Source organism: Heteronotia binoei, chromosome 12 (genome assembly GCF_032191835.1).
Source record: "Heteronotia binoei isolate CCM8104 ecotype False Entrance Well chromosome 12, APGP_CSIRO_Hbin_v1, whole genome shotgun sequence".
Lineage (NCBI taxonomy): Eukaryota > Metazoa > Chordata > Lepidosauria > Squamata > Gekkonidae > Heteronotia > Heteronotia binoei.
In genome coordinates this window covers 29,728,823-29,756,001 of record NC_083234.1, presented here as the reverse complement: position 1 = coordinate 29,756,001, position 27,179 = coordinate 29,728,823, and the positions used below count along the sequence as shown (strand labels likewise).

The 27,179-nt window shown below is 45.2% G+C and overlaps 1 protein-coding gene across 2 annotated transcripts in view; it reads left to right on the top strand.

Moving 5' to 3' along the window:
* Positions 1–2,956: 2,956 nt before the first annotated feature.
* FEZ1 (fasciculation and elongation protein zeta 1) overlaps positions 2,957–27,179 on the top strand; it is a 62,942-nt gene continuing 38,719 nt past the window's right edge. For both annotated transcript variants that reach the window (XM_060251233.1, XM_060251232.1), the window contains exons 1-2: positions 2,957–3,093; positions 9,732–10,073. In XM_060251233.1, the coding sequence (XP_060107216.1) occupies positions 9,763–10,073 (311 nt within the window). In that variant the 5' untranslated portion in view covers positions 2,957–3,093; positions 9,732–9,762. The remainder of the gene's footprint in view (positions 3,094–9,731; positions 10,074–27,179) is intronic.

The following is a 27,179-nucleotide window of genomic DNA, read 5'->3' as shown; positions in this document are numbered from 1 at the left end:
ATGCACATTCCCCCCCGTCCCTTGTGGTACCTCACCTCTGACAGTCAAAGGACGTGAAACAAGAATCCTCCCATAGACCTCAGATTTATAGGAGACAAAGCATTCCTTCAGATATATTAAAACAAAGTTAGGTCCAGTGGCACCTTTAAGACCAACCAAGTTTTATTCAAGCTGCCCTGAGCCTGCTTCAGCAGGGAGGGCAGAATATAAATCAAATAAATAAATATGAACTTCCTTGTGCAGGCACACTTCTTCAGATATAATGAAATGGAAGAAAACCATTCAAACTTCTAGACAGAGGCTAGCAAAGGCAGACGAAAGCTCATACCTTGAATAAAATTGTTAGTCTTAAAGGTGCCACTAGACTCTTAACTTTTGTTCCATTGCTTCAGACCAACATGGCTACCCACCTGCGTCTATCTTCAAATGCATTATTACTTAAAATATATCCCATCTTGATCTCAAGATGGCTTGTGATCAACAGGTTAGATACAATAACAAAGCAACCACAAGCCCGCAGCTCTCCTGAAGGCAGCGGTCTGCGTGTATCATTTCCTTCATGTCTGCAGCCCTTGCATAACTGACTGTTCTGCAGAGTGTCCTTTCTAGTGACAAAGGAATAAGCTCCCAGGGGCTCCTCCTCCAGTTGGGTTCTTCTTTGGAGACTTCATTCTAGGAGGCAGCGATGGAGGGAGGGGGTGCAGCCCTTGGGCTTTTGACTGCTGGCAGAGGTCAGCATCTCCTCCTTGTATCTGCTGTCCCATGTCACCTGACAGATAGTCCCAGCCTGTTTAGAGATTTAAAACTAATAACCAGAACTCTGAAGGAAATTGGTAGGTGGTGTAGTTTTTCTCATATAAGTTCTCTGTAACGCATGCCACCCAGCAGTCTTTTTCTTGCGTTTTGTGATAGGTTAATTTTTCAAAGCCTGACACAGAACACACGGCCATTATCTAGTCTGGTGGTGATCAGAACCTGGAGAACTGTGGCTAGATCAGGGTAATCAAGGAAAATGGGTTCAAACTAGATTTGATGGTGTTCAAATGGGTGTTTTCTCCCCCCCCCACCCTTTGCAAAGTTTTCTATGAATTTTATCCAGCCTACATGAATGGACGATGATCCTTTCAAGATATAGTCAGAATAGTAAGAAATGTCTCATGTGTATTGATGGGCTTTTGAGCTGCTTTTTTTTAACAACCAATGTTAGATTGTCGATCAGGATATTTCAACTCCAGATGCTGGAAGAAAGGGTAGTATTCTACAGTGTTTGAAATAAATATATTTTTAATGAGCTGCATGTATACCTTATTCTGTCTTTTGTAATATTAATGGTATGTAGGGCTTTTTTTCTGGAAGAAGCCCAGCAGGAACTCCTTTGCATATTAGGCCACATCCCCTGATGTCACCATTGTTTCACATAGGGCTTTTTCTCAGCAGGAACTCATTTGCACATTAGGCCACACCCCTGATACCAAGCTAGCTGGAATTGTGTTCCTTTGCATTCCTGCTCAAAAAAAGCCCTAATTTCAATCGCAATATTCCAATTGCAGTCTGTTTTTCCAGTTCTATTGTGTCAATACATTGCCGGGAATAGTTTTCTTCCAACGCTTTGCTCTCCAGCATATATTATTTTTAGGAGTTGGGTTTTCTCTGCCTCCAATTATGTTACTGCCAAAAGCAAACATTTAAATATAAAGTTATGTAATATTCTGTGCAAAGATACTGGGAAAACTGAGATGAAAGATAGCATCAGAGTTACGGGTTATTGTGAGCTCAAACATGGCTGTAGGATCTGGTGTAGCATAGTGGCCAGAGTCATGGGTGAAGATTCAGGAGATCTAGATTCAAATTTCCACTCTGCCTGAAAGCAGCTGACCTTGGGCTATCCCCTTGTTCTGAACCCAGCTTGCCTCACAGGTAGGGATGCCAGCCTCTAGGTGGGACCTGGAGATACCCTGGAATTAGAGCTCATCTTCAGACTCCAGAAATCAGTTCCCCCAGAGGAAATGGATGCTTTGGAAGTTGGACTCTATGGTATTGTGCCTCACTGAGGTCCCTGTCCTTCCCAGGCTCCATCCACACATCTCCAGGAGTTTCCCAACCTGAATCTGGCAACCTTGCCTCCCCCATCCCCCCCCCCGCAAGGGGGGATCTGGCAACCCTACTCAGAGGGCTGTTATGAGGATAAAATAAAGGAGGAAGGGGATATTACTTATGTCAACTCATTGGAAGAAAGGTGGATAAAACTCTGAGGATCTGGGGTATTGTGATCTCAAAACGTGCAGCACAGCCTATTTTAACCTAAAGATAACAAAGCAAACATTAAAACAACATCAATTCAACTGGGTTCAACCCCTAACTGCAAACATTTTGTCTGAACGAGGTTTGTAAGAAATATACAGAAAGCAGATGATATAAATGCTACCTGCAGTGTATTTCCACCATCATCACCGCCTTTATTTATATGTGCTTTGGGGGCTGAAGAACAGATTGTATGACAACATTTCCACCCTTCTGCGTGAATGACACATTCCCTCGGTCCAGGAATAAGCCTCGTAAAGAACAGATGCTCATCTCTAGCGCCGCTTATTAGAATCTTTTGTTCACATTGAGATGACTCCATTGGGGGCCCAAAAAAGAGGCGACCGTCGTGAATGTGGAGCACTGTCAAGACTGCATTTAACTGCAGTGTCTCACTGTGTTTGGGTAAAGGGAAATCCTTCTTTCCCCCAAACTGGCTTGCGCCTCTGTGGTATCGAGAGCTATGGGTCTTTTTTCCTGTTGGGGGTATGGGTGTCTCAGTTCCAGTTAGTGCTGGTATGCTTTTGGAGGGGCCTGGGTTGGAAGCCACTGTGTTGGTGTCACTGCCTTGGAGCTAATGCATATTGATGAGGAAGGCTGGGCCCGCTGCTTGCTGAAGCTCTCTGCAGAGAGGGGAGGCAGCCGAGCGCCTGGGAAGAGCACTGTTCCTGCACAGGCAGGCAGGCGGCCGCTGCTGGCTGATTCTCTGCACACATTTGTGTTTTGGGTTTTCTGTTCCCATCCTCTGGACCCATCGAATGGGATGTTGAGCTGAGTTGCTGCCACATTCAGGTTTGTATTTCTGGGCACTGGGGTGGGTGGGAATGAGAGATGCTAGAAAATGCTTATCAGCAAGGGTTTCTGAGCAATCCTTTCCCCATTGTTAGGAAAGGCCAGGCGGAACATTGAGCTGACACTGGAAATTGCTCCTCTGTCTTGGGGTGGAGTAATTTTGGCTTGCCACCGTGCTGTTGTCTAAGGGAGGAGGGAGTACAGTGGCATATATACCCATGTACGGTGACTTGTATATGTTGGGCTTGGGAGATAATGGAATTGGGAGAGGGGTGCTCTGTGTATGTGTGTTGTGTCTGTAGATCACCTGCCTGTTTTGGAAGAGAGAATAGAGCTTTTTTAGCTTTTGTGTACAACAGTCTGGCTGTGTGATGGTCGAGTTGTGTGTACAGGTGGGTAATGCGTGCACCATGCTGAAAAGGTCAATTGGGATCATACGCACAGGGTGGGAGGGGGTGGTGCATGTGTATCTGTGTGAGACAAAGAGAAGTGTATGAGGAGTGGGTTGCAGCAAGTCCGCTACACTGGGGGCAGTGAAAGCTTCATAGATGAGGGCAGGAAGGTGTGCAGGGGGGATTTTCGCAAGGAGGTTGTTAGGTGTGCAGGAAGTCCAGCTGTAGAGATGTTTGTGCACTCCTAGTGCATGGTGGTATTCATGTACGGGAAACAATGTGTTTTGAGTCTTGAGAAGAAAGCAATGATGCCTGCTCATAAGGTATATTAACATCTCTGAAACAGGGTAATTGATGTTCCCCCCCCCCTCAGCTGCAAGTTTGCTTGGTGTACAGTCAGGAGATTATACATGGACACAGTAAATGTTGTGTTTGTGGTGAGGGTAAAGTTATTTGTGAATGGCCATGTGAGCAAAGGAAGGTGGTATGTTGGTGCAGAAGGGTGTTGGCCTCTAATCTCGTTCCTGAGAGGTAAGTATGAGGGAAAGTCTCTTCTGTACATCGCTTGGCTGACTCAAAACAAGGTGACCTCCTGTATACTGCTGTCCTAACAGAATTACTGTGAAGTGTTTGTAACTCCTTGGGGATGCCTTTAGATACTGCAATCAAAGCACAATGGGCAAAGACAGGTTGTCTGTGATGAGAAAGTGCAAGTTTTTCACCATCTGGCTAGGCTTTTGGCCCTGACATCATCTATAGGTTACAACAAACATTTTCACAGTGGAATTGGGTTTTGTGGGGAGAGGGGACACAGGTCATATATTGAAACTGAAAAGCCTAGGCCTGTTTCTTAGCTTCTGACCTGCCAAATGGTAAAGTGGAGTACCTCAAAGAGTTATTGTGGCAACTGAAACAAGAAGAAAAACAACTGGCTGCCAGATCCTCCAATTCTTAATGGTTTTCCCTTCAGGGTTTTACGCAGAGTTGCAAGACGATTCAGTGGGCCCATGTTGCTCACACACAGGCCTCATTTAGATATGCAGAAGAACTAGGATTGCCAATTCAGGCATGCGGAATTATTGCAGATAATTATTATGGATTAGGCTGTGGGCAGGAGAATCTTTTGAAATCAATGGACTGTCCATCTGTAATTAATTTTGCAATTACAACAACCCTGAGTCTCATAGCACTTTAAAGACTGCTTTGTCGTAGTGTAAGTTGTTGATGACTAAAGTTCACTTTGCTAAATCCACAAAGTGTTTTCTCTAATAGGTAGGCATTTTACACATACACACACACATGAAGAAGAAGACCGTAGATTTATACCCTGCCCTTCTCTCTTGATCAGAGTTTCAGAGCAGTTTACAATTTCCTTTTCCTTCCCCCCGCCCAACAGACACCCTGTGAGCTAGGTGAGGCTGAAAGAGCTCTCCCAGAAGCTGCCCTTTCAAAGACAACTCCTGCAAGATCTATGGCTGACCCAAGGCCATTCCAGAAGGTACAAGTGGAGGAGAGGGGAATCAAACCTGGTTCTCCCAGATAAGAGTCAGTACACTTAACCACTTCACCAAACTGTAACAGTGGAAACTGTAAAAGCTGGACCAAGAGGCCATGAAGTGCAAGAATTACAGCTAGGGTTACCAGCTCTAGGTTATTTATTTACTTATTTGATTTAATTAATTGCCCCATCCCAGCCAGGCTGGGCTCTGGGCAATGTATATCAGATAAAAATACATAAAATAAAACAAACACACAATTTAGTATAATAAGACGATGGCAATAAGAATTCCAAACCCGGATAGCGATTGGGAAATACATAGAGATTTGAGTGGTGGAGCCTGAGGAGAGCAGGGGCTGGAGACGGGAAGGGAGGTGAGGGGAGGGGAGGGGAGGGGAGGGGAGAGACCTCAGCAGAGTATAATCCAATAGAGCCCATTTTCCAAAGCAGCTGTTTTCTACAGGGGAACTGATCTCTGGAGAGGGGCTGTAATTGTAAGAGATCTAGGATTGTCAGCCTCCAGGTATAGGGTTGACAAGTCCCCCACAGCCTCCGGTGGGGGACTGTTTTCATGCGTGCTTTGTGTGCACGGCGTGATTACATCACTCACAGTGATGTCATCGTGCTGGCAATGCTGTGCACCGGCTGCTCTAGGAGCTTCCTGGAAAACTCTATAGTTTTTCCTGGATGCTCTAGCAATTTGGGATGTAAACTCTATGGTACAATAGGTACCATAGAGTTTTCGCTCCCAAATTGCTAGAGCGGCTGGGGAAACCATAGCATTTTCCCAGAAGCTCCTAGAGCAGCCTGCGCGCAGCGTCACCAGCGCGATGACATCACTGTCAGTGACATCATCACACCAGCGATGTTGGGTGAGGATCCCCCCTCCCGGCCCAACGCTGGGTTGGAAACCTCTCAGGCGGGGGAAGCCCTGCCCAGTCCGGGAACTTGGCAGCCCTATCCAGGTGGGCACTGTAGATCTCCTGGTATTACAAAAGATTGCCAGACAACAGAGATCAGTTTCCCTGGAGAAAATGGCAGCTTTGGCTGGTGGACTGTATGGCATTATGTCCCACTGAGAGGTCTGCCCTTCCCAAATCCCACTTTCTCCAGTCTCCATTCCCTAAAACTAGGGTGTCAAATTTGTTATGAGGGACGGATCTGACATAAATAAGACCTTGTCAGGCCAGGCCATGTGTGTCTTAAAATGTAATGCCAGGTAGAAGAGATATAAACTTTATATAGGACACAGACAAACACAAAGATTTTTTTTTAGCACTCATTGGTTTTAAAGGTGGTTTCTTTGTACCTCTCCCGTGCTATCCAGAGAACTGAGCAAAGAAAACTCTGGCTCTTTTCTTCCTTCCCCAAGGGACCAGGAGGCAGAAGAGCCTCAGCCAATAGAAGGAAGACAGGCTTGGATCAGTAGCTCTGCTGTGCGATTGAGAGAGCCTGGCAAAGCAAGCTATTCCCTCCCCCCCCTTCCTCTCCAAGGAAAAAGCCTCAGCCAATGGAGAAAATAGAGACTTTGTTCTGTAACTCCTGTGTGATTGAGCAAGCCTGGCAAAGCAAGCTGTGATGCAGAAGTAAGCAAGAGAGAGGGAGAATGAACCAGATGACAGCCTATTAAGCAGGGGCCTGATAAGAACCCTCCAGGGGCCTGATTCGGCCCCTGGGCAGCATGTTTGACATTGAGAGCCAGTTTGGTGTAGTGGTTAAGTGTGTGGACTCTTATCTGGGAGAACCGGGTTTGATTCCCCACTCCTCCACTTGCACCTGCTGGAATGGCCTTGGGTCAGCCATAGCTCTGGCAGAGGTTGTCCTTGAAAGGGCAGCTGCTGTAAGAGCTCTCTTAGCCCCACCCGCCTCACAGGGTGTCTGTTGTGGGGGAGGAAGGTAAAGGAGATTGTGAGCCGCTCTGAGACTCTTCGGAGTGGAGGGCGGGATATAAATCCAATATAATCATCATCATCATCATCATCATCATCATCATCATCATCATCATCATCATCATCATCATCATCATCATCATCATCATCATCATCATCATCCCTGCCCTAAAATCTCTAGGTAGTCTCAGAGCTGGCAACTCTACCAGCCACTCCCTGGTGGTTAGCAAGCCTAAATATAGCCCTTGATGCCTGCAGTTTTTACCCCATGTTGGATCTACCCAAGCATGTTCACAATGTATGCATTCTCTTGATTCAGCTGAGACTAGAGCATGGCCTAAAAGCATTTTATGCCCTAAACATGTCCAAGTCCAGGCTCAGGAGGACCAGAATGGTAGACCACCAAGTCTGTTCATGCACACCACCACTGAAGAAAACATTGCCAGCCAAATTAGGTTGGCTCCACAGGCAAAAGTTGCAGCAGGATTTCTGATATCTGCAGATCCACATAAAAACAACAGCAACAGTTTGTTGCTTTGTGCTGGAGGGTTGTCAGAGAAACAGATTGACCGCCAAATGATTTCTAGGATTTGCAATGGCTGTTTTGACAATGGAGAAAATGTAACCCAGCAGAAGAGTTCTTGGCCGCAGTCCATCCACTAGCAACCCGACTGGATGGAAACAGCAGGCAAAGAGGCCATTTCCTTTTAGACTGGATGAGGCGTGTGAGCTACAGGGTTTTGGCCTGCTCCCATGTGTGGTCACCGGTAATGAACTCACTCTGTTTGTAATATCCAAAAGCAGTTAACAGCACACTTTGCAACTTTAGCTGGGTCAGGCAGGAAATGATAAATGCAACGAATTAAAGCTGAAAGTCAGGAAGCGAGCTGAACCATCCCTAGTGGAAGAGCCTTTCCAAACAACGCTGTTGTTGCTTTAATTGCAATTATTGTGTAGCTGTCACACAGAATCCAGATGCCTTTCGGTTTGTTGTGGGCAGCATCCCATTTTCCTAACACTCAGACCACAGCTGAGAAAATGCAGGTTTCCCTTCCATCCATTGCAATGGTAAGTACTGGGTCCCATCCCAAGTCAAATACATCCGTTTCTCTCCTTTCTCTGCGTGATTAGATCCTGCTACCGGGAACCTCTCCCCCTTCTCTCTGCTAGTGTCCTGGGGAAATTAGCCACAGGTGAGGTGTGGCATCTGCACTTATTACCCCTGCTAGAGTTGCCAATCCTGGGCTTGGAAATACCTGGAGATTTGAAAGGTGGTGCCTGGAAAAGTAGGTCTTAGAGAAGGTAGAGACCCCAGTAGGGTCTAAGGCCATGCAGTCCACCTTCCAGGGCACCCTTTTTATCCAGGAGAAGTGGGATAAATGTTTTACATAAATAATAAATAAAATATTTATTTAGTTTGGAGATCAGCTGTAATTCCTGGAGAATTCCAGCCCCCTCCTGAAAGTAGGCAACCTTGACTCCTGCTTCCCTTTTGCTCTTAAAATTAGACCCTTCTTGCAATGTGATTGGGACATTCTGTGCTTAACTACATAGAGCTGCCAGGGCTTTTTTTTGTAAAAAAAGCCCAGCAGGAACTCATTTGTATATTAGGCCACACCCCGTCATCACCAGAATACTTTCCACATATTGACGCAAAACAATACAGTGCCATCAGCTGCATTTCATGGATATGTGTTCTCACATAGCCCAATGAGAGATTTTGTTTCAACCCCCCCCCCCCCCCAAAAAAAAACATGGCCAGAGAGAGAGCCACGTGTGGCAGAGTGGGAAGTGGCAGGCCCAGCTTCTCCTGGGAGTGGGTGATCTTTGTCAGCTCTGCATCTCTCGCTTTCTTCGCAAGCCTATTGGAGGCTGGAGGCGGCAAGAGGACGGAGTGCGCGATCTGGGAGCATGTGTCTGCCTAGTGCCTTCCCTCTGCTGGAGACATATTTTTTTAGCCAGAGCCCTGGCCAAGTCAGCTGGAACTATGTTCCTGTGCATTCCTGCTAAAAAAACTCCCTGGGAGCTGCTATCATGCTAGAGTTTCCAGCTCTGGTTGGGAAATTCCTGGGAATTTGGAACCAGTGTCTGGCAAGGATAGAGCTTGGGAATGGGGTGGGGAGCTCAGCAAGATTATCATGTTCAATATCATTGTAAGGGGCAGTGATGCTCTGCATTCTTGGAGATTGGGGTGGGGGGGCAACAGTGGGAGGGCTTCTGGAGTTCTGGCCCTGCTGGGCCTCCTGATGGCACCTGGATTTTGGCCACTGTGTGACACAGAGTGATGGACTGAATGGGCCATTGGATTGATCCAACATGGCTTCTGTTATGTTCTTATGTCCTAGAGCCTGCCCTCTGAAGTTGCCATATTCTCAAAGGGAAACAATTTCTGTTTTCTGGGTTCAGTTTGTAATTCCAGGAGAAATCTAGGCCCCCACCTAAGAGGTTGGCAACTCTACTAGGTTGGTACTTTTTTACTAGGACATATGTCTGTGTAATTTAAAAAATTCCATGCAGAGAAGCTGTTGTCTCTGTGAGTGATGCATGTTTCACTCCTTTATTTATTTATAGTTTTCAGAACATTTCAGCATGAAAACTAGCACTACCACCTGACTAAAGAAATCTTAATTACTTGCATGTGTTTCTAACCAACCAGTAGATTAATTATATGTTTTGCTTATGAATTACCCTATTTTTTAAAAAATAAGAAACAGTTCTTGCCTAGCTTTTATAGGATGTGCAGTTGCATTCATTCTTTATTTTGCTGATTTGCAGGGTAGGACTTCCCAGCCCCAGAGGGCACCAGTACCATTGTTTTTCTTGTTCTTGGCTCATTAATGTCCTTTCTTTGTATCCCAGGAGTCATCACTGTGTCCTTAGCCAGCCCAAGATGGAAGCCCCTCTGGTAAGCTTGGATGAGGAGTTTGAGGACCTAAGGCCGTGTTACATCGAGGACAGGGATGAGAAATCCCATTATTACTATGGATCTTCCCCTCGGCATTTGGAAGACCCTTCCCTTTCTGAGCTGGAGAACTTCTCTTCTGAAATCATCAGCTTCAAGTCCATGGAAGACTTGGTCAATGAATTTGACGAGAAGCTCAATGTGTGCTTTCGGAATTACAATGCCAAAACTGAGAATCTGGCCCCTGTGAAAAACCACCTTCAGATACAAGAAGAGGAAGAAAATCTGCAGGATGAGGAGTGAGTAGATTAAAAATACTCTATTATATTGAAATAAACACGTTATGATTAGGGTTGCCAGATCTGTGTTGGAAAATACCTGGAGACTTTGGGGGTGGAGCCGGAAGAGGGGGAGGGGAGGGGCCTCAGCATGGTGCAGTGCCATACAGTCCGCCCTTCAAAGCAGCTGTTTTCTCCAGCTGATCTCTGCCAGCTGGAAATCAGTTGTAAATGTGGGAGATCTCCAGGTCCTACCAGGAGGCTGGTAACCCTACGGCAGAGCATCTGTTTGGCATGCAGAAGGCCCCAATTTTGGTCCCTGGCACCTGCAGGTAGACGAATCAGGTAGCAGGTGATTGGAAATATGTCTGCCTGAGACCTTGGAGAGCCACTGCCCATCTGAGTAGACAATACTGACCTTGATGAACCAGCCAATGGTTGGTTTCAGTATAAGGCAGCTTCTTGCGTCCATAGTCAAGAATGCTTTGTACTTTGCTCAGTCAACTGGTAGCCCCCCTGGACAGGATCTACCTGGTTTTTTTTTACACTCCCATCTTTGGGAGTGTAAAATAAAAAGTGTGGACCAAAGCACACTGCTATTTTTCAGCCCTCTTTCCTCAAGGGTGAGGGATGAGACCTGTGACCAATGTTCTCTGCAGAGTCTGTTGTGAGCAAAAATTCTACTTTGCGAGTTAAGGGCATCAGGACCGGCCCTAGAGTCTTCAGTGCCCCAGGTAGCCTTGCCACCCATCGCTGCTGCCCCCCCCAGGTGGGAAAGAAGGCTGGGAGAAGGGGTGGCAAAAGGGGGAAGAAGGCAGCCGTGATTTGGGGCAGGGAGGGAGGCAAAAGAGGCCAGGAGAAGCAGTGGAAAGGGGGAAGAAGGTAGCAGCGATTTGGGGCGGAGGGGTGGGAAGGAGGCCGGGATAAGTGACAGAAAGGGGGAAGAGGGCAGCAGTGATTTAGGGTGGGGAGGGAGGGGAAGGAGGCCAAGAGAAGCGGTGGCAAAGGGGGAAGAAGGCAGCATCCATTTGGGGTGGGGAGAAGCAATGGTAAAGGGAAGAAGCGATTCGGGGAGGGAAGGGAAGGAATTTTTTTTAAAAGGTGGGGGCGCCTAATTTGGCACCCCTCCAGGGCCGGGGCCCTAGGCAACTGCCTAGTTTGTCTAGTGGAAGAGTCGGCCCTGACTGGCATTAATGTTGTGAGCTACTGCATGAATTAGTGTGCTTTGGGGTCATCCTTCCTGAGCTAAGACAAAAATGTGTGAGCTGGAGGCTAAAATTCTGAGAGCTAGCTCACGCTAACTCAGCTTAGAGGGAACACTGCCTGTGACCCCTCTGCAGCACGCAATGTGTTTCACTACTGAGCAACAGCCCCTCCTTTTAACTAATGCCCTTCCGTGACTATTTTTGCAGTGTTTCCCAAAATAAATGTTAATTAAAGCAGTTCTCAGAGCTTTGCTTTTACCCAGCAACAAAATACATCATCAAGTGTAGCACAAACAGCAGTTACAATTTTGACCAAGGGATCCCAGGAAAAGCCAAAACTGGAAATATGAACAAATGTTTTCAGCGCTGCAAGGATAAGGGCTGATTTGTGTTGACAGGCGTGGGAGGGAGCCTGTATTCCTGTGGTTGGTTTGGCACATTGGCCCAGAGCAAAGCTGTAATAAGTGCATAAGCAGCTGGTTTCTAGAGGCTGCTGCTATGACTCACTCTCCTCAACTGGCCACAGTGCTAGTACCTGGATCCCCCCCCCCCCTACAGAGCAAACTGCAGCTTTGAAAGAGGAATGGAAAGAAAGGATTAGAAATGCTCCTCCCACCTAGAGACCCTTCCCCAGTCTTCCAAGCAGTTGCCGAGGTTGCTAATTAGATTCCCTTCCCACAAATTGTGGGAGTTCTAATTGCAGATCTTGCAACTCATCTTTTTGCCCTGTGCATGCGCTGGAATTTCTGGGCACAGATAGGTCTACCTGTTTTGAGTGAGATGAACAATTTTGTTTTGTGACAATGGAGTTTTAGTGACTTACTGGAACAGTTTACACTTACTAACAGATTCTTAATTACCGTTTTTGGATCAATTTTTATATAGCTGTTTTTGGTTTCCGTTTTTTTGTGTTTTACATTCTATCTTGTTACCTTCATTGTTCAAATGTGCCTTGAGTTTTTTTTTTTTATAAAGAGCACAATATGCAAACATTTTAAAAGAAATATACTCAAGGGCCTCCAGTACTGGAGTGAAGGTGAGCTGCACTGTTCAAATTTGGTGTGATAAGATATTAAGGCAAAAAGTAGCAGTGCCTCCTCACCACCACCACTTATGAGAAACTGAGTGAAATCTTACAACAATAGATTCATGTGGGTAGCCAGGTCTGCAGCAATAGAACAAAATTTGAGTCCAGTGGCACTTTTAAGAACATTCACACGATATTTATACCCAGAATTAAACTTTACTGGTCTTAAAGAATGCTGCTGGACTAAACTTTTATCTTACAATAGTGCTATTCACAGGACACTTGGAATTTTTATGTGATCAGTATAGGGAGTAATCCTGTGCTATTATTACATGATTGACTGGTTGGAGAAGGGCTCATTAAATAGAGATAGACTTTACAGGATTCTAAACTTTCTTTCTTCGGCTGCGACTCACCACTGGACCTTGCTGTAACCTAAAATGAGTCATGGTATTGGGCCAGTACGATTTTCTTTTTCTTTTCTCTCTTTTTTAAGTTTTATTTTTAAAAAGGAGGAGAAATTGACAGAGAATCTGATGGAATCATATAGCTGAGACCCACTCCACTTAATGTTCTGGCCACAGCGTTCTGTACCATCTATCACTTCTGGACACTCTCCAAGGGCAGGCCCATGCAGAGTTTATTGCAGTAGTCTAACACAGGTGTTACTAGGGCATGTGCCACAGTGGCAAGATCTTTTCTGCCTAGGAAGGGCTGCAGCTGGCTTACTAACCGAAGTTGATAAAAGGTGCCCCTGGCCCTTGCTGCTGCCTGTTTATTCAACAAGAGGCCCAGGTTCAGCAGCACCGCCCAAATTTCAAACCCCCTTTGGGGGGAGTGCAACCCCATCCAGAACAGGAGATGCCTCAGTTCTCAGTTCTTGAGTCAAGAACTTGTCTATTCTTTTACTGTGGTTTCAATGTGATATCAGCTGCATTGGGATCCAGAAACTGATCAGGATATAAATATTTAAACAAATGATTCACCATACTGTGACCACCTGCTCTCAGATGTTCAGATTTCTTGCTTCCAGGCTGGTGGTGCCTGCTGCTGCTCCTCCTCTGCTGGTTGTAACCTTGCTACTGCCACATCTGATGTGTGCGCTAATGCTGCCACATTTGTTTATTTTGATTTATCATTTAGATGTCAGTAGTATACCTATGCCAATTAGCATGAAATACCAATGTGGCAGTAGTGCTGCCAGCAGCAGCAATGAAGGCAAAAAGACTTCTCAGAACTATGAAGAACTAAACCTGAAAACAAATATAGGATTGTCTTCACAAAATATGGCTCCCAGGACGCTAATGAGGACTTGCTGTGTATGGACTGGGTTAACCCAGTTTCACATCAGTTGCGCTGGTTTCCATTTTGTTACAAAGCCCACTTCAAATAATGGCTGTCAACTTCTAAACCCTTCATGACTTTGCACCGGAGGGTTTGGGGACCGCCTTTGCCCATATTAAGTTGACTGTAGTTTAAGATAATTCTTCTGTTGCTTCTTGGTTGTTGTTGCTTGGATGATTTTATTACCTTATTTGCTTAATTGACTTTTCTGCAGAATTTTATAGATTGGTGATGTGCATGGTTTTAGGCTGATATGTTGCTTGCTTTTAAATCAGAATTTTAATGTTTTACAGTTTTCTGAGCTGTGCTGAATAATTTGCTAGCAGGAAAGATATAAATACCGTGATAAGGGAAATCTTAAACAGAGTTACCCTCTTTTAGGTCCATTAGAAGAGGATACCTCTATTTAGGATAGCACAGTGCTTTTGTTATCTGCCTTTCTACAAGTCAGTAAAACAGCATCAGAGCTATCGTCATATTGTTCAGTGTTTGTGTGATACACATAAGGGCAGGGCTTTTTTGAGCAGGAACGCACAGGAACACAGTTCCGGCTGATTTGGCATCAGGGGTGTGGCCTAATATGGAAACGAGTTTCTGCTGGGCTTTTTCTACAAAAAAGTCCTGTGCAGAACAATGGTGGCATCAGGGGGTGTGGCCTAATATGGAAATGAGCTCCTGCTGGGCTTTTTCTACCAAGGGTATATTAACTCAAGATCTTTTTTTATCTGAATAATTTAGTCTGGATTAAATAATTTATCTTTATTCTCTTTGTTACAATCAAAGCCCTTCAAAGCTAGGGGAGTCAACCTCCATGTGAGACTTGGGGATCCCCTGGAATTACAGCTCATCTCCAGACTACAGAGATCAGTTCCCCTGAAGAAAATGACTGCTTTGGAGAGTGGACTCTGTGGCATTGTACCCCAGAGGTCTCTGTCCTTTAGGGTTGTCAAGTCCAATTCAAGAAATATCTGAGGACTTTGGGGGTGGAGCCAGGAACAAGGGTGTGACAAGCATAACTGAACTCCAAGGGAGTTCTGGCCATCACATTTAAAGGGGCAGCACACCTTTTCAAATGCCTTTCTTCCATAGGAAATAATGAAGGATAGGGGAACCATATTTTGGGGCTCATAGAATTGGACCCCCTGGTCCAATCGTTTTGAAACTTGGGAGGTATTTTGGGGAGAGGCACTAGATGCTATACTAAAACTTTGGTGCCTCTACTTCAAAAAATAGCCCCCCCCCCGAGTCCCCAATACCCGCTGATCAATTCCCCATTATTCCTTATGGTAATCGTTCTCCATAGGGAATAATAGAGTGCCCAGTAGACATTTCCCTCCCCCCTCACACTTTCTAAAGCAGGGGGGGGGAGGGCCTCCAAACTAGGGAATCCCCTGCCCCCTCCCTCTCTCACACGCACAAATACTTACTGGGTCTTGTTCCTGCAGAACTTTACTCGCTCTGAAAACAAAAGCAAAAGAAAGGGAGGGGCCGTTCTCTGAGGAAACTGTTACTGATCCTTTCCCATACAGCCCTTCCTATTCCCCACTTCCTGCTCAGCCTTAAAGGCACACATTTTAAAAACTGTTTGCAGGTTTTTAAACCTGCAGGAGCTCTAAATCTACAGGATGACTGTGGGGGTGGGGCTTCCCCCGCTGGCCTACTGTCCTTAGACTCCACCCCCAAATCTCCAGGAGTTTCCCAATCTGGATCCGGTAGCTCTAAACCACCCCCACCCTGGTGGCTAGGAAGGATCTGGCAACCCTATCATGTAACCAGACTAGTGATCATCACTGGTGATAATCATACACAGGCTAAATTCACTGTGTATGCAAAGTATGTGTTGGGACTCAGTTTAACCCAGCCTTAAGTAGCTAAGAGCAATGAACAGACTGCATTTATTGCCTGTGACACTCTCACCATCACTCTTCAATTCTGACATGTTTATTGACTGTGCTGTTTTCCAACACAACAAATGGTATCTAAGCCAAACTGGTTGTTTTTTTCAATTTGTTAATTGTACTGTTTTGGCATAGATTCTGACTTGGTACTATTTTGCATGCTTTATCACTGCCCACCAGCTATAGGTAACTCTGCTCACTGTACCCCATTCCATTGTCTGATGAAGTGTGAATGCACACAAAATATTACATTCTGAACAAAACTTTGTTGGTCTTAAAGGTGCTACTGGGCTCCAACTTTGTTCTGTTAGGATTCAATAGGCAGCAACAGCTTTCTAATTTATTGTACACATGGTGAAAATGATGTGTCTAACCATCATGACAATCGACATTTGCACTGCTTTACATGTAAAAAAAAGCACAGCATCTCTGAATAGTCCAGGAAGGCATGTTGATAATGGGACAGGATTATAACCCACTTCCATGATTATTGCAAGCATCACTGGTTTTTACTGCTTTAACACCACGGAATCTACCTTCTATATTCTTTGGAGTTTACTTGGTCTTAGATAGCTTGTTCTTTGCACTGTTCTCCAGTTTTGTAATTCTAGCCCTATTCCATTGTTTGTTGGCTATTTTATGATGTCTGACTGCACTGTTTTATATCCTGTAATCTGGCTTGAGTCTCAGGAGAAGAGGCTGCTATAACAAAATAAGTAAATAAATATTGGTTTTGTTTATTTTGTTGAAGAAAGGTGTGTGCTGCCTTTCAAGGCGGCTAACAAGAAGAGAATATGTCAGTTTGAGCAATGACAACTGATCAAATCAATAACCTCCGTCAAAATTGTTTTTTAAAAAAACATCGAACCAATAAAAGCATTGGTAGAACTGCAGGATTAGTCAAAGCAAAACCAGCATCCATTAAATGCGCATGGATAAAATGGGTTTGACTTGGTGCCTAGAAGACGGTAAGGCTGGTGCCAACATAGATGTCTCTGGGGTGGGCTTCCCATCACAGGAAAGGCTCTGCTCTGAGTCTGGTTTCTGTCTGCCTAAGCTCAGAAGACAAGGGGGGTTTGGAGAAGAATCTCAAAATATAAACTGTTGAGCTTGATTGGGAACAGGCAACCCTTCAGGCAGATTTGCTCCACCATCTGTTAAAACTGGGTTAGGTAATTCAGCACAGAAGGCCAGTTTTTTTCAGGGCTGCAATGAGCTTAATTTCTTATATCATGATGTACTAGGGTTGCCAGTCTCCAGGTGGTGACTGGAGACCGCCTGATATTTCAGCCACTCTGCATGTTACAGAGATCAGTTCTCCTAGAGAAAATGGCTGCGTTGGAATGTGGATACCCCTCTGAGTTCCCTCCTCTAACTTCGCTCTCCCAGGCTCCACCCTCCAAATCTCCAGGTATTTCTCAACCTCTAAGCCAGGGGTGGTTAAACTTACTTAATGTAAGAGCCACATAGAAAAAATGTCAGAGGTTTGATAGCCACAAGACATGGATGGAAGGATGGAAGGCAGGCAGCATATAGATGGGTGAGGGAGGGATGGAGAGGTGAAAAGAAAGCAACTTTTAATGCATTTTCCAAGCTGCTGGCTGGCTTGGCGAAGTGATTTAAAGAGACAAATGCCCTCTCCAAGCTGGCCAATGGGGGTGGTGGGGTCTTTAAGAGCCACACAATATGTGTGAACGAGTCATATGTGGCTCCTAAGCCACAGTTTGGCTGCCTTTTCTCTAAGCTGTGCATGAGAGCTCATTAACACAGGAAGCCCAGCTCAGCAGCAATCTGGAGTGGTGCAGGGTCCTGTACCACCCATTGCTCATTTTAAGATTAAATCGATTGTGAACTGCTCCACTCAGTAGGGGGAAAAGAATTAGAGGGAACATTGCTGGCAAACCTCAGTTGCACTATGAGTGCATAATATTTCTGGGAATCAGAGTGGCAGGCCAGCACTGGTAGTAGTTGTGATTGAACGGCGGCTCCTTCTGTGTTGGTAGTAGCCCAGCTATATTCAGCATCTCTTTCATGGGTAGAAGCATAATTTCTCTTTGTATTACACTACAACCACCAGATTTTTCACTTTATCTTTGTTCTTTTTGCTGTCGAATCTGTTGTTTCCCTGTTTGGTTCCCTGCAGCTGCTGTCATTAATTTCTTTTCTTGGCTTGGCCCCAGAAATGTTTTTTTTTCTTCTTTTCTGAATAGAGACTGTATTTAGCATTGTGGGTGAGGATGTACAGTAGAGCTTCATGTTTTGCACACCACAGTTATACAAAATACCTTGTCATCTTCATTTGCTATAGGCGCAAATCCAGTCCAATCAAAATCAATCTGTCCATCATATTTCTATCCCACTCTTTGTTCCAAAAGCACAGTGCAGCATACAAGGCTTTTCTGTTATGCATTTAATCCTCACAACAATCCTGCTAGGTGGGTAAGGTTACCAACCTCCAGGTGGTGACTGGAGATCTCCCAGTATTTCAACTGGTCTCCAAGATCACATTGTTGTGTGCCTATACATTTAGCAGCAATTTGCTCAAGGAAGTGTACTTGAGTCTGGTCCTCCTTAGCCCACAGTTAGGGTTGCCAGATTGGGAAATCCCTGGAGCTCCCCTGGAGAAAATGGCTGCTTTGGAGAAAGGACTCAATGGCATTGTACCAAACTGAGATCCCTCCCCAAACTCCACCCCCCAAATTTCCAGGCATTTTCAAATCCAGAGATGGCAACCCTTTAGGGAGGCCAAGCTGAGGCAGTGCCTTTGGCCTAGTGAATTCCAGGACTGAATTAGAAGAAGAGGAGAAGAGATTGGATTTATTCTCTGCCCTTCATTTGGAATCTCATAGCAAAGTCTCCTTTCCCCTCCTCTCCCTACAACAGAAAGCGTGTGAGGTAGGTAGAGCTGAGAGAGCTCTCCCAGAAACTGCTCTTTGAGCAGAACAGCTCTGACAGAGTTATGACTGAGCCAAGGTTATTCCAGCAGCTGCATGTCGAGGAGTGGGGAATCAAATTTAGTTCTCCCAGATAAGAGTACGTCCACAGTGTGCACTTAACCACTACACCAAATTAGGTTTTGAAACTGGGTCTCTCCCATCATCCCCAAGTGAAAGGTAAATTCCAATTAACACAGCAGGTGGGATTTGATGTCATCCCTGTGAAATCTCATGCCATGACTGCTGTCCCCTTGTTTTCTAAATGAAAGTGATTTGTATTATCCACGGGCCAATCAAATCTACGATAGTCTCATTGGCTCTGAGAAGGATCCACTCATGTGAGTGAAACTGGCCCGAGGTCAGCCAAGTACTGCGCTTGACTCCTGTTGATTTTGTGTTGGAATTAATTCTGCAGACATGCAGTGAAGTGGAAACAGAGGCAGTTGAGTGTTCAGTTTATTTGTTTCAGCCACTGGCCATAAAAAGCGTGCCAAGAGAACAGGAACCCTAGATAATAAATAAAGCTGATTAGATAGTAGACGATCAATAAATGCATATAAAGAGAACAGTAACCACAGACTGAAGTGAAGTGGTCTCGGGACAAACCATCAAGGCCTTCTAGAGGGAGGACCGATGCAGGACAAAATTCATAGTGGGGCTGGTTGCTCTGGGGGCACAGGAAAGATTACATTGTTGTGTGCCTATACATTTAGCAGCAATTTGCTCAAGGAAGTGTATTTGAGTCTGGTCCTCCTTAGCCCACAGTTAGGGTTGCCAGATTGGGAAATCCCTGGAAATTTTGGAGGCGGAGCCTGGGAGGGCAGGGTTTTGGGGAAGGGAGGGATATCAACAAGATATAATATCATAGAGTTCCCCCTCCAAACCACCCATTTTCTTCAGGAGACCTGACCTTTGTTGTATGGAGATCAAGTGTAACAGTGGAAGATCTCCAGGTGGCACCTGGAGATTGGCAACCCTATCCAAGGTTGCTTGATGTACTCCCTGTGTGATGGGGACATCATCAGATGACAACCCTACCATAGCTGGGGTCCAGCCTGATAGCCAATGATAAGTCCGAGATTCTGTTGCTGAGGGAACTTTTTGATCCTCCTGTTATGCAGACCCCCCTGAAGAAGCACAGGCAAAATGAGTAGGGGCAGTATAGCAGAACAAAACTATTATTTTCCCACTGCACCATTTATTGTCTTCTGCTCAATCAGAGGTGCAGCCCTCTTCTCTTTGACATAGCCTGGATATTGCCAAACGATTTTTTATGAGAGCTGCTCCCCCCATCCCTGCCTTGCCTCATAGGCATAAACTACATGGGGGCTGGAGGGCTCGAGCCCCCCCTCCCCGAGTTTCCCACCCAGGGCTCAGCCCCCACCGGCAATCAGTACAGGACTTCAGGGCTCAGCAACCAAGCAACCAAATAGTGACAAACTCCTGTGATGTTTTTCCCCTCTAAACTGAAAATAAGACAGTGGTGTGGTGTGATTTCCTACACCTCCTTACAAATGCTAATGAGCTACCAGAGCAGGAATGGAATAGATAAACATCCCCCCCCCCCACTATCTCTGGAGACAGGAAAAATAGCGGAGACTGGAGAAAGGAAAGGTCTTTTGCTGTCGGTCAAATGAGTACCCAGCTTGCTGGAGGGAGTAAAAGACTGGGGAAGGCAATGGCAAACCACCCCATAAAAAGTCTGCTGTGAAAACGTTGTGAAAGCAACATCACCCCAGAGCTCGAAACGACTGGTGCTTGCACAAGGGGACCTTTCCTTTCCTTTCCTTCCATGGAGGAGGAACAGATTTGGCCGGCCTAGGGGGTTGAAGGAGAACGCTTGAAAGGTAATTCTGAATTTTTTTGCTGTGCCTTTGGACTCTCTAAATTAATTACTAAGGTTTTGCTATCCAGAACACATCAGGTGGGGTAGCCATGTCGGTCAGAAGCAGCAGAACAAAGTTGGAGTCCGTGGCACCTTTAAGATCAACCAAGTTTAATTCTAGGTATAAGCTTTCATGTGCATGCACACTGTTTTGTTTAGATCCAGGTGGGTAGCTGTGTTGTTCTGAAGCAATAAAGTTTGACCAGTGGCACCTTTAAGACCAACACAGTTTCATTCTAGCCTAGGTATAACTTTTGTGTACAAGCACATTTCATCAGATACAGGTGAAACAGAATTTAGAGTCAAGGTGCATAAGTACAGGAGTTGTCCTTGAAAGGGCAGCTTCAGGGAGAGCTCTCAGCCCCACCCACCTCACAGGGTGTCTGTCGTGAGGAAAGACGATAAAGGAGATTGTAAGCTGCTCTGAGACACTGATTCAGAGAGAAGGGCAGGTTATAAATCTACGGTCTTCTTCTTCTTCCTCATCTCAATTTAAACCCCATCCAACCCCCTAGCAAAAAAAAATCTATGCCTCATGTCAGAGAAATATTTGTGTCTGTGTGTAATCCCAGAAACTTTAGTGTCTGAAACAATATCAAAAGGTAAGAAGGCACTGTGAAGGGGCTATATACACCACTTTGTTGGTGTTAAAGGTGCTTTTGTTGTTCAGTTGCGCAGTCCGACTCCTTGCAACCCCATGGACAAAGTCACGCCAGGCCCTCCTGTCTTCCACCATCCTCCGAAGTTTGCTGAAATTCGTGTTTGTTACATCAGTAACGCTGTCCAGCCATCTCATCTTTTGTCATCCCCTTCTTCTTTTGCCTTCTGTCTTTCCTAGCATCAGGATCTTCTCCAGGGAGTGCTCCCTTCTCATTTTGGTGGCCAAAGCATTTGAGCTTCAGCTTCAGCATCTGACCTTTCAGGGAACAGTCTGGGTTGATTTCCCTTAGGACTGACTGATTTGATCTTATTGAAGTCCAAGGCACTCACAAGAGTCTTCTCCAGCACCACATCTCAAAAGCATCTGTTCTTCTGCGCTCGGCCATCCTTATGGTCCAGCTCTCACAGCCATACATTACTACTGGGAATACCATCGCTTTGACTATACGGACTTTTGTTGGCAGGGTGATGTCTCTACTTTTTATTATACTGCCCAGGTTCACCATAGCTGTCCTCCCAAGGAACAAACGTCTTTTAATTTCATGTTTACAGTCACCATCTTGGATCCCAGAAATGTGAAGTCTGTCACTACTTCCATGTCTTCCCCTTCTATTTGCCAAGGTGTGATGGGGCCAGATGCCATGATCTTAGTTTTTTTTATGTTGAGTTTCAAGCCTACTTTTGTGCTCTCCTCTTTCACCCTCAACAGGTTCTTTAGGTCCTCCTCACTTCCTGCCATTAGAGTAGTGTCATCTGCATATCTGAGATCGTTGATGTTTTTCCCGGCAATCTTAATTCCAGTTTCTGCTTCATCCAGGCCAGCATTCCACATGATGTACTCTGCATATAAATTAAATAAGCAGGGTAACAATATACATCCTTGTTGAACTCCTTTTCCTATTCTAAACCAATCAGTTGTTCCATATCCCATTCTGACAGCTGCTTCTTGACTCTTATACAGGTTTCTCAGGAGACATGTGAGGTGGTACTCCCATCTCTTTAAGGACTTGCCACAGTTTGTTGTGATCCATACAATCAAAGGCTTTAGCATAAGTCAATGAAGCAGAAATAGACATTTTTCTGATACTCCCGTGCTTTCTCCATAATCCAGCGAATGTTGGCAATTTGATCTCTAGTTCCTCTACCTCTCTGAAACCCAGCTTGAACTTCTGGTAGTTCCCGATCTACATACTGCTGAAGCCTAGCTTGTAGGATCTCTAACATGACCTTGCTGGCATGTGAAATGAGTGCAATGGTGCGATAGTTTGAACATTCCTTGGCATTACCCTTATTTGGGATTGGAATATAAATTGATCTTTTCCAATCCTGTGGCCACTGTTGTGTTTTCCAAATTTGTTGACATAATGTGTGCATCACTTTAACAGCATCATCTTTTAGGACTTTGAATAGTTAAAGGTGCTACTGGGCTCCAACTCAGTTCTCACATTTGTTGATTGCTTTATTATCTGTACTAGGAGTAAGGCCTGTTGTGAAGAAAAACAGAATGGGCTGTAGAAGGAGGCTCTGGGTGAGTGCCTGCCACCCTTGCTGTCTTCCCACCCACCCAAGTGAAGGCATTGACCCTCCCCCACCTCAAGGGGAGCTAATGTCTGTCATCTAGAGGACAGTTGTAAATCTGAGTGATCTCCAGTGCCTCCCTAGAGGGAAATGGCATTGTACCTGTCTGAGGTCCTATCCCTTCTCAAACCCCACCCTCTTCAGGCCCTACCCCTAACCTGGAGATGGCAAACCTATCTCCTTTTCTTTATCTGCCCCTCTGACTTCAGCTTTCCATTGCCTACCCCCTCCCTGCAGCTTCTACAGTGGGGGAGCCAAAGCAGTTTGCATCATTCTCCTCTCCCCCATGTGATCTGAACAACAACCCTGAGAGGCAGGTTAGGTTGAAAGTCTATGCCTGGTCCAAAATCACCCAGTCAGCTTCCACAGCATGAACCTGGGTCTGGAAGATACCACTCTTAAGCCCTAACTTGCATGTCCTCTGTATTGCTATGTTGCATACATATTGTACAACGTTCAGTTAGTTAATACAATAACACTGTATTGCTATGTTGCATACATATTGCTATAGTATTAACTAACTCTGAACTTTGTACATTGCTCAGAAATTGAGCACCCAGAAACTGTTTTGTATTCTGCCCTGGGTCAGAGACCCATGAATTTATCAAACAAAGGTATCTGTGATGCCATAGTTTTGTCAATTTCAGTACAATCGTACTTTATTAATAAGGCAGAAACAAGACACCTGTAAGTAAAAGTCCAGAGAAACTTATAAAATGTTCCCCTAAAGCTTTTCTTTATTGCCTTTTACTGTCAAATTTGTGACCATTGGTTTGTCCTATGTGCATGATATGGATATTTGCAGATCTTAAAGTGACTATTCTAAAAGTGAATTTCAAAAACAGGATTCAGCAAGAGACCGCTGAGATATCACTATAACCACTGGCAAACTCCCACCTTTTCCTGGGTTTGGCCTAGTCTGTGGGCATTGTTGCGGGGTGCTCCCTAAATTTACAGGGAGGGAGCTTCTCTATAAATTCATAGGTAGTGATAATGGAGGCCCCTCCCTGTGATGCCACTGGCTCCTCCCTATGATGTCACTGGATCAAATGCCTCTGGCTGGGCTCCAGCCCCGGGAAATTGAAAAGTCTACGCCCCTGTGCTTGGCTTGTTAACCAAGTTTTATTTTATCCTAGGAGAAAATGTGGACTTTTAAGAGTACCAGAAATGAATCTATCCACAGATAAATCCTATGGGAATAAAAGAGTTAAATATATATATACCAGTTCTTTTTGCAGTCTTCCCCTGGGTGTTCCAGCTACCCTGAAGCGACCAGGGAGCTACCAGTACCTCATGACCTATCTGTCAGAGAGCTTGGAATTGGCCTGTCCACACTAACAGCAAGTCTTGCAGGGCTTTTTTTTTGTAGAAAAAAGCCCAGCAGGAACTCATTTGCATATCAGGCCACACCCCCTGATGTCACCATTGTTTCACACAGCACTTTTTGGTGGGAAAAGCCCAATAGGAACCTATTTACATATCAGGCCACACCCCATGACATTAAGCCAGTCGGGCCTTTGTTCCTGTGCATTCCTGCTCAAAAAAAGCCCTAGTTTGTATGATATTTGGGCTGAGTCTGGTGGTGTGAATGGGATGGAGGGGGAGTGGCAGAGAAAATCTTTGTGTGGACACCCATGAAGGCTCTGTACTTTTCACTATTGTGAAAAGTAGTGAATGATACCTTTTGCTGCCTTCTCCCCACAAATAGTGTAGCACTTTGAATGATGTAATTTATTTGCAGTCTGCCTTTCTCACTCATTACAGTAAAACAGGTAGATTACTCTGTGTTAAACCCATGCAATTAATTAGATGAGATATCTAAAAAGCAATGTAATACAATTAGGATAATGGGAATCTGAAACAGAGCCAAGGCTTTTTCTGTAGCAGGAACTCCTTTGCATATTCGGCCACACACCCCTGATGTAGCCAATCCTCCAAGAGCTTGCAGGACTCTTAGTGCAGGGTTGGCTACATCAGGGGTGTGTAGCCTAATATATAAAGGAGCTCCTGCTACAAAAAAGTCCTAATTATTGTTCATGCATCTGCACCTGGTGTGTACTCATCCCATTTCCCCCCCTCCAGCAGTGTTTGACAAAATATGTTAAATAATAAAGAAAATGATGGTAAGTAGCATAAGTAGAGAACATTGTATGGGTAAGTAGAGAACACTGCATCAACAGCAAGATAATACATACAGGAAGTAGGTAATACATATTACCAATAATGGGTTTAAATTACAAGCAGGAAGGTACCGGCTGGATATTAAGGAGAACTTTTGATAGCAAGAGTAGTTCAACAGTGGAATCAGCTACCTGGGGAGGTGGTGAGCTCCCCCAAACTGGCAGTCTTTAAGCAGCGACTGGACTTGTCAGGGATGCTCTAGGCTGACCCTGAATTGAGCAGTGGGTTCGGATACATGGCTGGTATGGCCCCTTCCAACTCTGTAGTGATTCTATGATTCTATATACTATACACAGCACTGTCCCATTCCCTTCATAAAGGTGCTTTCCTAAATCATAGCATTATAATAGAGTCCTATTACTTTTATTAAAAAAAAATCCCTTCCTGAACAATTCTGTTTTACATAGTCGTGGTATGACCGAAGCTGGGGAGCCTTCCTGCTCTCCTCAGGAAGGCCATTATACAAGGTAGAGGCCATTATAGAGAATGTATATGTGTGGACAGCTGTTGATCTTGCCCACTTGCAGGGTACCATCCCCAGAAGGCCCTGATCAGATGAGTGAAGCTGTTGTGGCAGAGCACAGCAGGAGAGGTAGTCTAAGGTCCTGAAGGGCTTTGTATGTGATACCCAGTACCTTGAATTGAATCCAGTAATTGATGGACAGCCAATGGAGGGACTGCAGAATGGGTGTAACATTGATGCTCCAGCTAGCTCCAGATAATACCTGCACCATGATATTCTGCAACAACTGAAGCCTCTGAGTTGTCTTCAATAGTAGACCCGAGTAGAGCATAATGTGTGTGTGGAGAAACATCATTTTAGGCCTGTATTTAACTGGGAGTTGGCTAGGAGGAAGTTGTCAAACTGGAGGCAGGATTTAGGCCTAGTCTCTTCCTTCTCCCCCCTCCCCCTCCTGTCTGGAAACAGCAAGAAGAAACAGGAAGTCTTTTAGGCTGGTCTCCCAAAAGGCTGCAGGAGGGTAAACCAGTTCCTGGGCGGGAACTGCAATTTATATTGGAGATTTTGGGCAGGAAGTCCTCAGTTGGCAGTCAGTCAGTTTAGTCTTGGAGTTCAGCTAATTTACAAGGTATGGTCAGGCTTGCAACAATCTAAGTGAGGCACCTGCCTTTAATGACATCCAGTTAGGGCAAGTATTATAACAGCAAGAGAAGGAGCATTCTTTCCCTACTTTGATTTCTTTCTTCTGTTCACTCTTAAAAAAAATGCCTGTAAATAGTTGTATACTTTAAATAAATGTTGTTTGTTTAAAGTGGAGTCCCTCTGTACCGTATAGTTCCCTCAGCTGCTTGAAACGCTAGGAGTGGGTTGGGGAATCCCTAGGGTGGGGAGAAACACAGTGGCTGGTTGCCAAATCTCCAGGGGAGCCCCCAAAATCCCTAGGAAGCCCCAAGAAGGGTTCTTAGCGAGTCCAGAGGGAGGTTAGGAGACTGTCCCACCTAACCAGAGCCCAGAAAAATACCGTTTTCGCACACAGCTTACCTCTCAGTCACAATCCTGTTCCCTCTGCAGCGTCTGTCGGATTTCCCACCATCTGCGCCAGAGTTACAGGAAGTGCCGCAACTTTCGCGTAGCAAACGTAAACTGGGTTTTAGCGGTTTACGTTTGCTACGCAAAAAGAAGAAGAAGAAGATATTGGATTTATATCCCGCCCTCCACTCCGAAGAGCCTCAGAGCGGCTCACAATCTCGTCTACCTTCCTCCCCCACAACAGACACCCTGTGAGATAGGTAGGGCTGAGAAAGCTCCCACAGAAGCTGCCCTTTCAAGGACAACCTCTGCCAGACCCAAGGCCATTCCAGCAGGTGCAAGTGGAGGAGTGGGGAATCAAACCCGGTTCTCCCAGATAAGAGTCCACACACTTAACCACTACACCAAACTGGCTCTCCTTACACCAAACTGGCTCTCCAAAAGCCGCAGCACTTCCTGTAACTTCAGCGTAGATGGTGGGAAATCTGACCAGACGCTGCAGAGGGAACAGGATTGTGACTGCGAGGTAAGCTGTGTGCGAAAACGGTCAGAGACAGTGGTGGCAGCGAATACCCCGAGGCATACTACTGTTCTGTTGTTTTTGCATGCTCATGCTACTCAGGTCAAAGGTTTGCTCAATTTGTTAATTTTACTGTTCTGTCATTGGATCTTATATTTGTACAATTTTACATTCTAAACCACTGCCTACCAGATAATTTTATTATTCTGTCATTGGATCTTAAATCTGTACCATTTTACATTCTAAGCCATTGCTTACCATCTGTACGAGGCTCTGCTCACTGTGCTGGATTCCTTGTCTGATGAAGTGTGCTTAGAACACACGAAAGCTTACAGTCTAAATAAAACTAAGTTAGTCTTAAAGGTGCAATTGACTCCTATTTTGTTCTACTACTTCAGACCAAC